We start from the raw sequence: 14221 nt of genomic DNA, 5'->3' as shown, positions 1-14221 counted from the left end.
TTAATTGACAGATATTATATTGATGTTTTCGGAAAAACATTTTGGTGAAAACAGAGGTTGTAGTGGTTGCTATGGACAATGATGATTTCGTGGGAGGATGGTGGGTGGGCATACGTGCTGTTGCATCTGTGTGTGTGTTTTTGTGTGTTTGTGTGTGTTTATGTGTGTGCGTGTGTCTGTTTGCGCATATTTACATGTGTGTGGGTGAGTGTTTGCTTGTATCTGTTTTGGTGTGGTTGTCGGAGAGTATGGGGTATGATTAAGAGCACCTGTCACGTCACTCATGCTCCTGTTTGGTGCCTACCGAGCTGGAACCTTCCGGATGACATCATCAAGAGGTGGTGGGCAGACAGGCCAGGACGCCTGTGGTGGGGCGGCTGGAGCGGATCTTGTTTTTTTATGTATTTATGTCTCTCATGCTCTTCTCTTTCTCCTCTCCTCTTCTCCTCCCTCCTTCTCTTTCTTCTCTCCTCTCCTCTCTTCTCCTCTTTCTCTTTCTCTTTCCTTGCTCTCTCCTCTTCTCTCTCCTCTCCTCTCCTCTCCTCTCTCTCCTCTCCTCTCTCTCCTCTCCTCTCTTCTCCTTCTCTTTCTTCTCTCCTCTCTTGCTCTTTCTCCTCTTCTCTTTCTCTTTTCTCCTCTCCTCCTCTTTCTTTCTCTTGCTTCTTTCTCTTTCCCTCTCTTTCTCTTCTCTTTCTCTTCTCTTCAGATCTGCCTCTCTTCTCCTCTTCTCTTTCTCTTCTCTTTCCTCTTCTCTTTCTCCTCTCCTCCTATTCCTCTTCTCTCTCCTCTTCTCTTCTTTCTCTCCTCAAAGACACTCTCCCTGCTGTTCTAGCACCGGTGTTACATTAAAACCAACTCAATCATACCAGGGTTAATCATTGTCCATAAGTCAAAGTTATAGGACCATACGTTTGTGTATATGCATGTTGGTGTACCCTGTATATCCTGGCATGTTGTGTTCTGTACAAGGATACACTCTGTTCTCCAAACAGGAGCTACTCCTTTAGTTGTTCGAGAGCGGATGTGGTTCCTGAGTCCTTATATAGCAGCCTGGAGACAATTTAATCAACAACCCTAAACTAACCTACACACGTGAAGGCACGACGAACACACACAAGCACATGCACACAACACACAACACACACCACACACAACACACCACCACCAACAACACACACACACAACACACACACACACACAACACACACACACACACACACACACACACCTGTCTGTACATTGTAAGGTTTATGTCTCTGTCCATTTCACTACACTGTTCATTCCTCCACTCTTTCAGGAAGCGTAAGAACATCGGTCGGTTTGTGATTACCACAGGGTGGATTACAGAGGATATGCACAGTTTCCACCTGCTAATCAAAACGTGTTTTTCCGCCTACTACCTCATATTTGTCAGGATTGGTATAATGACCAGTGTCTATCTCCTACACCCACCACCTCATTTCCCGTTCCCGAAAAATGAATGTGCCTGAAGATTTGCTTGAGTGTTTCAAATGGTTACGCTCAAAAATAACATTCAGGTTAACGACTGGAAAATGTCACAGTGAGATGCCAATGTTAGAAAATAGACAAAATATCTCCTGTCTTCCTATCCTGTTTGCAACCGCATCTTAATCTAATCAAAAGTGATTCATTTTCGGGTGCCATTATGCAAAGGAGACAGAGTGGACTGTCCAAACATAATAACCCAGCATGCTTTGCATGACCATAAAAGTATCAGTATTTCAAGAAATATACACTTAAAGTAAAATGTTAAATGGAGAAACATTATGGGATGTAGACCAAAAGGTGTGTATGTGTGTGTGCGTGCTCACTCGTGTGTGTGTGTGTGTGTGTGTGCGCGCGCCACTGTGCTTGTATGTGTGTGAATCAGTGGAGGTTGCTGAGGGGAGGACGGCTCATAATAATGGCTGGAACAGAGTGAATGGAATGGAAACCATGTGTTTGATACCATTCCATTCATTCCGCTCCAGCCATTCCCACGAGCCCGTCCTCCCAAATTAAGGTTCCACCAACCTCCTGTGATGTGTATGTGTGCCCCTGCACGTGAGTGTGCACGTACCTATATTTCTAAGTGTGGGAATCTAGCCACATGCCTGTTTTTATTTCGTTCCGTGACGGGGCAGCGCGGCTGACAAAGAAGAGGGACTGTTTCGATCCGGTAAGTCAGAGAAGGACTCGTTCTCCCTTAATGACACTGAAAACAAACAGTGGTGAATGGGTGCTTGGTCCCGTCTGAAACCACGGGCCCCTTATGGGAAGAGCTTGTCCAGTCCAAGACTGGGCCTACAGGAAGACCCAGGCGCCAAGGAGTTAAAATGCCCATAGTGTATGCACATGTGTGTCTTGGTGCATATGTGTGTGTGTGACCCACAAGGCTGCAGGGGATCAGCTGGGAAACAGACTGTGGAATAACCAGGGGAGACTTCCCGATCACTAACAGCAACAATATTATCCTGCCATTCTCTGGCACACTGTGATTTATGAGTCCAGGGGAAAGCTACACTGGCTCCATGTCCTGAACCTGAAGAACTTATACAAAGTACCCAATCCACTGTAATAGCGTACACGTTTGTAATGTAAGATGATATCAAGGATGAAGTAGCTTTTATTTGTTGTTCACTAGTTGGTATGAGCAACTGAGGCAAAGGGTAAAGTGGCGAAGGTGACGTGGTAAAGTATGTGTGTGGGTGGGGATCAGGCAGACAGGGTAATGGATATGCTGTACGTTATGTTCGGATCCGCATGTGCTTTCACTGCTCTAGCGCTGTCTCTGTATCACAGCCCACACTTTACAGTGTTCATGTCTGTCTGATGCTTGACAAAAAAATCTCTTCTGCTTCCAAACAGCCCTGGCAGACCAACTGAGATGCCACCTTCCGAGGTTCACGGATGAGTATTGTCTGTAGCTGTTTCGGTCGGTCGGTACGTCGATCGGGTCGGTCGGTCAGGTGTCGGCGGATCGATCGGAAATCGTCGGTCGGTCGGATCGGTCGGTCGGTCGGTCGTCGTCTCGGCTCGCCGGTCGGTCGGTCGCGGTCGGTCGGTCGGTCGGTCCGTCGGATCGTCGTCGGATCGGTCGGTTCGGTCGGTCGGTCGGGCGGTCGGCGCGGTCGTCGGTCGGTCGGTCGGTCGTCGGCGGTCCGGTCGGTCCGGTCGGTCGGTCGTCGGTCGGTCGTCGGTCGGTTCGGCTCGGCTCGGTCGGCGTCGGTCGTCGGTCGCGTCGTCGGTCGGTCGGTCCGTCGGTGCGGTCGGTCGTCGGGCGGTCGTCGGTCGGTCGGTCGGTCGTCGGTCGGTCGGTCGGCGTCCGGTCGGTCGGTCGGGTCGGTCGGTCGGATCGGTCGGTCGGATCGGTCGTCGGGTCGGTCGGTCGGTCGGTCGGTCGGCTTCGGCTCGGTCGGTCGCGGTCGGCGGTCGGTTCGGTCGGTCGTTCGGTCGGTTCTGGTCGGTCGTCGGTTCGGTCGTCGGTCGTGTCGGTCGGTCGGAATGGTGGTGTCGGTTCGGTCGTCGGTCGTCGGTCGGTCGGACTCGGTCGGTTCGAGTCGGTCGGTCGGTGTGTCGGTTTCGGCTGGTCGTCGGCGGTCGGTCGGGTTCGGTCGTCGTCGTCGGTCGGTCGTCGCCTCGGATCGGTCGGCTCGGTCGGTCGGTCGCGGTCGGCCGGATCGGTCGGTCGTCGGTCGGTCGTCGCCGGTCGGTCGTCGGTCGGTCGGTCGGTCGGTCGGGCTCGGTCGGTCGGATCGGTCGGCTCGGTCGGTCGGGTCGGTCGGTCGGCGGGTCGGCGTCGGTCGTCGTCGGTCGGTCGGGTCGGTCGGTCGGTCGGATCGGTCGTCGGTCGGTCGGCGTCGGCGGTCGGTCGGTCGGTCGCGGGTCGGTCGGTCGGTCGGTCGGAGCTCGTCGGTCGGTCGTCGGTCGGTCGGTCGTCGGCGTTCGGTCGGTCGGAGTCGTCCGTCGGTCGTTCGGTTCGGTCGGTCGCTCGGTCGGGGTTCGGTCGGTCGTCGGTCGGTCGGATGCGGCTCGGTCGGCTGGTCGGTCGCGTCGGTCGGTCGGTCGGTCGGTCGGTCGTCGCGTCGGCGGTCGGTCGTCGGTCGGGTCGGTCGGTCGGTCGTCGGGATTCGGTCGGTCGGTCTGTCTTCTGTCTGTCTGTCTGTCTGTTCTGTCTGTCTGTCTGTTCTGTCTGTCTGTCTGTCTGTCTGTCTGTTCTGTCCTGTCTCTGTCTCTGTCTCTGTCTCTGTCTCTGTCTCTGTCTCTGTCTCTCTGTCTCTCTGTCTCTCTGTCTCTCTTCTCTCTGCTTCTCTCTGTCTCTCTGTCTCTCTGTCTTCTCTGTCTCTCTGTCTCTCTGTCTCTCTGTCTCTCTGTCTCTCTGCTGTCTGACTCACTCCCATTTTCAAAACAACTCAAGTCTGCTGTTTTGGACCTGGGCCAACACCGATTATTAAAAATTGCTCAAACAACCTGTCTCAAAACACCCTGCAGCCTCAATGTCTCTACTGTGACAAAGCAAACATCAACAGAATGAGGGTGAGCTATTCCTACCTGCCTTGTTTATGCCAATAAGTGATGAACGGAAAGAATGTTAAATATGATGTGTATGTACTCTGAAGGTCAGTTCCACTGCTGTGCACTCCCATGTTTGTAGCCCAGTTGGTTTGTTCAAACTGGAACTGAAGTTAATAAGATAGATTATTGCAATATGGTGTATGTAAGACATACAGAAACACTGGTATTAGTTAGGTGATTTCATTTGGCTGTGAAGGCAATAAGATATCCCCACTAGGACAAAAAAAAAATGCTTATTCAATTTATGAAAGGTAATTCTGGTTCTTTAACTTGTGTCTGGTAAATGCAGGAGACTGTGAATCCGAAAGGGAGGAAAGAGACATCCATAGATTTAACGTGCCTTTTCATGTGGTGGAAACTTCACATAGTTCCATCACTGCGCCCCTGGCTGTCCTCCTAACCCACAGAGAGGGTGAGAGGACAGGAGGAACAGAGAGACTACCCTGGGCCCTGGGCCTGTCGTCAGGGGTAAAATACCCCTCTCTGTTGTGCTTCCTCCCGTTGGAACTTGTGTCTACCATTCCCCCCCCACCCCCCCCCCCGTGTGTCTCGCTCTGCTCCGCTCCCTGTCTCCCTACACCCCGGTGTGAACACCCCGGTGGGTTTTACTGCTGTCGGGGGCTGATGACATCACACTGTGAAAATAAACCAGTGTTTAAAAATAGCCGGCAGCATCAGGTGGTGACACACCCACGTTTATAGGGACAGATCGGGTGACACACTCACGGTTATAGGACAGCTCGATGACAAGTGTGCTGTCGGGAATGCTGGTGGGCCACCAGTCACACCTCCTTACTCCCTGTTGTGTGTAAAACACTTTACCTCCGGTTGTGTTGTGTGTGTGGTGTGTGTGTGTGTGTGTGTGTGTGTGTGTGTGTGTGTGTGTGTGTGATGATTGGATGTCTCGTGCCATGTGAGGACATCACTAGGGAAAGAGTGCACTGAGATGGAAAGCAATACAAGCTAAGTTAAATCAAGTTAAGTTAAATCAAGCTAAGTTAAATCAAGCTAAATTTGATTTTGGTAAATGCCAATGTCATGAAAGATTATATCATAGGAGACCTATTATACAGCTAATCAGTTGCTTGGAAAGCACACATTGGTAAACCATTGGGGGGAAATAGGTTTTTATAAAAATGTATAGTTCTTGCCAAGCATAATTATCCTCCCATCTGCCTGCATGTGTTGTTCTCAAGTAGCAGGAATCCTAGGGCTTTATCCAATCTCTATAGCTCAACCGTTACAGATTGCGCTGTATAAATGTATTTAAAAACTGGGTGGTACGAGCCCTACATGCTGATTGGCTGACAGCCGTGGTATATCAGATCGCATACTGTACCATGGGTACGACAAAAACTTTGATGGCTCTAATTACGTTGGTAACCAGTTTATAATAGCAATAAGGCACATCGGGGGTTTGTGGTATATGGCCAATATACCACGGCTAAGGGATGTAGCCAGGCACTCTGCGTTGCGTCCGGTTTAAGAATAGACCTTAGCCGTTGTATATTGGCCATATACCATACCTCCTCGTGGCTTACTGCTTAAAGGTAATTTCCTATTGCAGCGTATACCGTGAATGCAGGAACTATGCCATTACATTTCAATCACGCTGTAACGCTGAACTTCTACGATACGGATTGAATAGAGCCCCTAGACATTACAGGAAGAGGCAGAGTTATGGTCTGCAAGTCCAGGCAACGTAGCCACAGAGGGAAAAAACATGCTTAGTCACTCAGTAATATCTCACCCTTCGACACACAGATCAAGAAGATAAACAACACCGTGTCAATCACATCACTTCTTCACGCCTCCCACAGATGATCTGAGTTGACCCTGCTGAGGGAAGCCACTTTTGTTGAGGTACAATTCTGCCCATAAACACCAGTTCAGACAGGAAACGCCACGTATTCATTTAACCATTTATTTAAGATCATAATACCTGCAGTACATTACTCTTGACGTTAGGCTCTGCTCATGCATCATAACAGAGCATACATCACAATAACAACAGACAGAGAATAAGGTATGCTAGACAATCCCTTTGACCGAAACAAAAGCAGAGCCCAAATAGAAACTGGGGTGTGTGGTAGGAAAGCAGAAAACTGACACGCTAGCGAGTAATGCATGTTACAGCATTAGCATGTCACCAAGAACATTAGCGCATAGCTTGCAGCCGGCAGAGAATGTGTGTGCATACCTGGTCGACTATTAGGCCACCGTATAAAGTTAGTATGATGAATCTAATTAGTGCCATATCAGCTGATGCAACACTCAGGTTTCCTGGCTGAACTAGCTTTGCTTGATTCTTGGGTGTCTGGTGGGTTTGGAGTTGTAGCACGCGCAGCGACCACAGCAGCTCTCCTGGAGAGTTTTAATATGCGCTCTGCGTTGAGGTTGTAATGTTCTTTAGCAGGTTGTTCTAGGCTGTTTTCTCTGTGAAACCGCACTTGGTGCAGCCAAGTGGGTAGGCTAATATGTGCATGGTGTGGCCTAGATGGCTGCGTTTACACATGCAGCCCGTATCGGTTATTTTTCCCACTAATTGGTCTTCTGACCAATCAGACCATCTCTGAAAAAGATCTGATGTGAAAAGATCTGACATGATTGGTCAAAAGACCAATTATTGGAAAAAAAGATCAGAATTGTGCTGCCTGTGTAAATGCAGCCGATGTGTGTTCTCTGACTAGCAGGTTGTTATATCTCAGGTTTATGGTAACCAAGCACAATACCATGCGTGCCACCACCAACCACAAATGTCAAGGAGGTATGCTAGCGCAATGCATTGTGGGAAATGATCAACTCAATTAAGAGGGAATGGAAAACCCAAAATGAGGTGGTAGGGATTTTTATGGCTTGTCGCTCTCATGGTATTGACGTCTACCTACGATTCTGGACTTCAAGAGCAAGTTACTGGTTGGTAGTACCTAAACCTATACCTTCTGTGTTGAAAAAGTGAATGGCATAGGAACACAGACTATGATGCATTGAGGGAACACAATTCCATCCTCTTACCTGATTGATACTTCCTAAAGGTTATGTACACAGGGATGGGATGGCTCTGCGCTCCTCTACTTTGGTCTGCCAAACTGGCCTTAGACCAACATAGGGGAGTGGGCTAGATCCATAGAGTTAGCTAGAGGACTCATCTTTGTATCTGTGCCATTATAGCGTCTGTGACAGCATGGTCAGCGCCATTGAGGCAATCTCCATTTTGAAGTAGTCAATTTTCTTCTTCACAATTGGGTGATCCCTCCTGATGACCAGGTAGGACATGATTCCAACAGGGTCACCAGCAGAGATCAGCCAATGAAGTTGGATGTCCGACCCAGTTGACTACATTAAAATGGTGGAAGCCCTCAATGGCACTGCCCATACTAATACGGCCTTTTGGCCACTAGTGGCATTATCCGCAACCATCACTCCTGTGTTCCAATGGCACGTTGTGTTAGCTAATCGAAGTGTATCATTTTATAAGGCTAATTGATCGTTAGAAAACCCTTTTGCAATTATGTTAGCACAGCTGAAAATTGTTGATCTGATTAAAGAAGCAATAAAACTGGCCATCTTTAGACTAGTTGAGTATCTGGAGCATCAGCATTTGTGGGTTCGATTACAGGCTCAAAATGGCCAGAAACAAATAACTTCCTTCTGGAACTCGTCAGTCTATTCTTGTTCTGAGAAATGAAGGCTATTCCATGTGAGAAATTGCAGAGAAACTTAAGATCTCTTACAACGCTGTGTACTACTCCCTTCACTCCCGGTGCACAACTGAGCAAGAGGACAAGTACATTAGAGTGTCTAGTTTGAGAAACAGACGCCTCACATGTCCTCAACTGGCAGCTTCATTAAATAGTACCCACAAAACACCAGTCTCAACGTCAACAGTGAAGAGGCGACTCCGGGATGCTGGTCAGCCCCATGCGATGACAAATGAGAACAGTGATTATATTATGGATAAGGAGTAGCCCCAGTAGCATGTTAGTGTAATCTCATTCCCCATCCGGGAAGATATATCCTAATGTTATAGTTGTAGATCTCAATCCAGAGGTACTGGTGTGTGTGTGTGTGTGTGTGTGTGTGTGTGTGAGATATTTCTAGTATATCAACGAGGCATGTTTATCATTTAGGTGAGTTAGTGTGTCTTTGATGTGGCCTGTCTTCAGTGCCAGGGGTCATCTGCCTCCCCCTGACGTCTCCGTCCACATCTCTGTTCACCAGGAGACAGACGGACGCTTTCCTCTGAACTCCCTGGCTGACTAGAGGCTCCTCTTTGTACAGTACTCATCAGGATCCTGTTGGCTTTGTACTGCTTGGCCCAATCAGACCAGCTCCTAAAACTACCACGACAGATTCTGGCAGTAGATATTTGAACATTCTGGTTTGAATTACATATTCTGCAGATTGTCAATGTGTGTGATCTTAGTATTGGTATGTTTAATGTTCAACTATATGTTTTGATCAAAGTTTATCACTGGGATTTAGTATGTGTTTTGACATTGCTATAATAAAAAAATGGAAGCAGATCAAATATTTAGATAAATCTATACTATATCGTAAAAGGTAGTGAATGTGTTTTTATTACTTTAAGACAGAATGACACCATGATAACGTTGGGTTAGTTCAGGTCAGTATTGCACCTTGTGGTGTTACATAGAGTTTTGTCCTTGAACACATGTTGCCATCCGAACTGAGAAAAATCACCATAATCAAACTACCACTGATGAGTCACTAATCAAATGAAACCTGATATTGCCTACCAGAATGTTTTCCCTGAAACATTGTCATTACTACTACATGAGTCCAACCATTAATTATGGTGAATTGTCTGCAGAGAGTCTAGCTGGCCAGAACCTGTTATAGTTCAAAAACAGAGGGAATCAATGCTAAGTCCCTTGTTTTATCTGGAGAGTGAGATACTTGCATCATAGTACCTGTCACGGTCGTTATAGTGATGAGACCAAAGCGCAGCGTGATTTGAGTACATCTTCTTTAATGAAGAAAGAACACTGAACGAACTATACAAAAACAACAAAACGAACGTGACGCTATATAATAATAGTGCTGACACAGGCAACTAACCATAGACAATCACCCACGAAATACTCAAGGAATATGGCTGCCTAAATATGGTTCCCAATCAGAGACAACGATAAACAGCTGCCTCTAATTGAGAACCAATCTAGGCAACCATAGAACCAATCTAGGCAACCATAGACATACAAAACACCTAGACTAGTAAGAACCCCATAAACATACAAAAACCCTAGACAGGACAAAAACATATATCACCCTTGTCACACCCTGACCTAACCAAAAATAATAAAGAAAACAAAGAATACTAAGGTCAGGGCGTGACAGTACCAATACAAAAAATTATGACAAAACCTATGACTCAGAGAAATTAGTGAACTCTTTGGTTTATCTCTGTCACGATAGTCAAAATAACATTCGGACCAAGGCGCAGCGTGATATGGGTTCCACATCTTTTTATTCGTGAAACGCACAAAACAATAAAAAAACAGCAAACGATACGTGAAGCTATGGAGTGCTCACAGGCAACTACACATAAACAAGATCCCACAAAACACAGTGGGGAAATGGCTGCGTAAATATGATCCCCAATCAGAGACAACGATAAACAGCTGCCTCTGATTGGGAACCATACCAGGCCAACATAGAAAAACACTACCTAGATTACCCACCCTAGTCACACCCCGACCTAGAGAATAAAAAGGCTCTCTATGGTCAGGGCGTGACAATCTCCAAATCTTCATCTAGTAGAGCAAAGCAGCGTTTGCAGATTGATCAAGAGAAGGGTTGATGGACAGGCAGGAAGAGAGCTCAAACTACAGATGGGCTACCACAGCTTTTCACTACTTGATGACAATAATTAGACATTTTGTATGATCTAACGGAGTGACTGATTACAGATGTCGGATCTTAATTGGAGCCAGTTTGCTACGTCAATAAAATAATCCTGCAGCAACAGGAAATGTGAATTATTATGTGGATTATAATGCATTTACATTTTTGTAGGGGGTGATACATTTTTCGGAATGGAAAACCAAATATAACATTTTGAAGAGGAAATTAAAAACTTCGGAAGTGTTTTTAAAATGAAAAAACACTACAAGTTAAAAATGTTCTGCATTGCAGGAAAGTTCTTTGGTAACAGGGTGATCAAATTAAGATCTGTATGTGAACAGGAAGTGACGTCAATCTGCGAAGCCTGAGAGCTGCTAACCTACTTTTTTTCCCACAGTCAAGCAAAACAATGTCAAAATAAGTAACGTGGCAATCTTCCATTCAACATCAGCATCTCACTCAACCAAAATTCCCCTCAGATGAAAATAGATGACGGTGTACTGCATGAGTGGTGTGTATTGATGATGATATTTCGGCCCACATTCCAAGACCTAACTTGTTTTAGGTATTCACAGTATCAGCAGCAAATCACCAAAACAGGATATGCGACTGGCAGGCGATTGCCCATCAACAGGTCTACAGTACATTGGAGGTGATGGACGTCCTCCTGTGTTGCTCTACACTGCCTAAAAGCATAAAGGAGTTCAGCCAGCACCATAGTAAACTAAGCGTTACGCATCTCACTCGCGTCAGGGCATCTCATCCTATGGACCATCGAAGAGCAGCTCCACCACAGGCTGCCCTGCCCTTCACCAGGCTATGGAGAAAAGACCCCTCCGGAATGGAAAACGGGACTCGGTACAAAGGGGTGTAGGGGAGATAGGGGAGTTGGTGTGCGGGAGGGAAAAGGGCTGTAGGAGGAAGGAGGTGGGCTGGCGATTACCGTAGTCAACCAGCGAGTACTGGATAGCTGTGATGGTTATACTTTTATTGTCCTGTTGTCATATTTTATACGGGTGGAATGTTTTAATGGTGGCCCAGCTAACTAAGCATGTCTGTCTGGTCTGGTCACACCACATAAAGCATGCTGTATACAGTTTATATACCTGGAAAAAGTGCTGTTGTGAGGCGGAAGGACTGGCCCACTCCACACACTGCCTGAAGAAATAACAAGACACCTTTGCACTCTTCTAATTGGCCATTAACTTTGTTTTGACAAACCCTGTGTTTCCATGTATGTACTGAACTCACAGGTATTGGTAGTGCCATTCCTCTTTTGGCACACGCCATGCCCCGCCGTCATGCACAGCACATACGGTCGACCGTAAACATGGAAGCAAGTCTCAGTCAACAAAGAGTTGAGGTGCCCCGCCTGATGTTTTCGGTACTTTTGGAAGTATCACTTGTTTGAATTAATTTCGTTATAAAGTGTCTATAAATTGCTCTTTCTCCACCTTCTCTCTCCCTCATTTATCATTCTCTCATTCTCTCTTTCTCTCTTTCTCTCTTCTCTCTCTCTCTCTCTCCTCTGTCTCTCTCTCCTCTCTCTCTCTCTCTCTCTCTCTCGTCTCTCTCTCTCTCTCTCTCTCTCTCTCTCTCTGTGTGCTGTGGTCTTGTAGGGATATAGCATTATTGGAAACACGGGTTCGTCTAGGCCCCTCAAATTCAACTCTGGACCTCAAAGCCAGTTCCACAACTTTCTTTCGTTGTTCCACTCTAAAGGGACTGATTTAGACCTGGGGCACCAGGTGGGTGCAATTAATTATCAGGTAGAACAGAAAACTTCGGACCTCGAAGGGTAAGAGTTGAATACCACTGGTCTAGGCCATAGTATTATTGTGATAATTGAGGTCAGGGGAACCTCAGTGGGTCCCTCTTACCTTTTCACCCCGCTGGCCCGGTGACGTCCCCTTGCACCTCTCAGGTCACCAGCCGGGTCCTGTCATCACTGCGGTCCCAATGCTCCCAACAGTTACAGGCACAGTTCTCTGCTTCTTGTTCAGTCTAATGTTTTGTATTGAGAGTGAGAGCCAGGAGGGGTGCTGGCTGTTAGGCAGTGGAACACAGGAGAGGAGGGTGACGCCATCTAACTCATACCCTGTACTTGTCGTTGTGACACCATACCCTGTACTTTGTTGGCCATTTACCTCTCAAAATGTCCAAATATTGAGCAATATAAAATAATGACAGAACCACTGCAATACCATGAGCACCGAGACACAATGACACCAAGGAACAGTCACGACCCATACGATTTTAGAGGGGAGAATTTATTTCAGCAGCTGAAGTCATCTCCAAACACGAATACCTCCACGTGATAGTTTAGCCATTCTGTGATAACGGCACACTGCAGCAGGAGAGGAGGGCGCGAGGAGGCAAGGGAAGGAGGGAACTGCACCCCAGTGATGAGTAGAACCTAATGTTCTCACATCTGAGGTCATTGTCAGGGGTGCGTTCGCCAGTGAAAAGCGAACACACCTTTTCCACCAGGAAACGGCTCTCCAGGAACCCACAAAAGACCAAGCCCTCATCGCCGTACACCACCACAACATCATTCCGGAATTCATGAATTGTGTTTGAATGACAGAAGCTATCAGATCATTTTCACACAATAAACAAACCCCCCCAGACGACTGCAAGTTCACGCTCGCTCTGTGATTGTTATTTTATGGAAGGCCCTCGTCAATTGCCAAAATAATACACACATGGTTTCCTGACACCCTAGGCTCCAGCTCCAGACTTCTTCTTCCTCGTCTCTTTCTTTACCTGGTTTATTTTAGGACCGGAGGAGTGTGTGTTATGTCAATTAGCCTGATGCAGGTTTTGTGTAAAGGGCTGTCCAGTCTCAGATTGCATTAGCAGGAGTTTTGAGCTCAGTGACAGGTCACATGTTGGGTGCAGTTCACAACCCTGGTAAGAGATGACAAGGCTTTGTCTTCACATACTGAGAAATGCAAGTCAGTCTCAAAATCTTTATTGTCACCACTCCTACAATGCAACTGTTCAGGTTTTTCCCGTTGATGCCACCACCTTTCGATGTATTACCACACCCTGCAACGATTGCACTTGGCTAGTCCCCCTCCACCTCCCGTCTCTTTCTCTGTCTCGCCATGGCTTTTTCTGTTTCCACTCTCCATCCGACACTGTAGACTGTAACTAGAAACTGTATGGCTTGGATTAGGAAAGTCAGGATTTATATGCTAAGGAAAGATAAGGTGGCAGGTAGCCTAGTGGTTAGAGCGTTGGGCCAGTAACCGAAAGGTTGCTAGATTGAATCCCTGAGCTGACAAGGTAAAAATCTGTCGTTCTGCCCCTGAACAAGGCAGTTAACCCACTGCTCCTAGGCTGTCTTTGTAAATAAGAATTTGTTCTTAACTGACTTGCCAAGTTAAATAAAGTAAAAAAATAATAAGGGCACTACCACTATTTTAGAGGTGTATAGAAATAAGTCGTATAACCATTTTTTGTCTGCAGATTTCGCTGGAAAATTGGAGAAAGCTACTAAAAAGCAGTTGTAACTTTTTAAAGCCTGTGGCTTTTCACGGAAACACCTTCTCGTAGCTATAGAAAATATATGATGATAATCATATTGCTGTTAACATCTCTGCCAATAGCCCAGTAATAGCGCCAATAAAGCATATGTGGGATTTAATCACAGTTTTCTTTGAGCAGACAAATATTTGAAATAACATTGTCACACCCATCAAACATTGTTGACGTAGGACAATGGGACTTTATATTATGGGATGGAGCGCTCTGTCTGTGCAGACGATTCACT

At 46.7% G+C, this 14221-nt stretch overlaps 1 protein-coding gene across 1 annotated transcript in view; it reads right to left on the bottom strand.

Moving 5' to 3' along the window:
- Positions 1-2965: 2965 nt before the first annotated feature.
- LOC111977585 (cell surface glycoprotein 1-like) overlaps positions 2966-14221 on the bottom strand; it is a 62593-nt gene continuing 51337 nt past the window's right edge. Inside the window, exon 3 of the mRNA XM_024007079.2 lies at positions 2966-4040. Coding sequence (XP_023862847.2) covers positions 2966-4040 — 1075 coding nt within the window. The remainder of the gene's footprint in view (positions 4041-14221) is intronic.

This window comes from Salvelinus sp. IW2-2015, linkage group LG18 (genome assembly GCF_002910315.2).
Source record: "Salvelinus sp. IW2-2015 linkage group LG18, ASM291031v2, whole genome shotgun sequence".
Taxonomy (NCBI): Eukaryota; Metazoa; Chordata; class Actinopteri; order Salmoniformes; family Salmonidae; genus Salvelinus; species Salvelinus sp. IW2-2015.
This window is presented reverse-complemented; position numbering and strand designations above follow the sequence as displayed.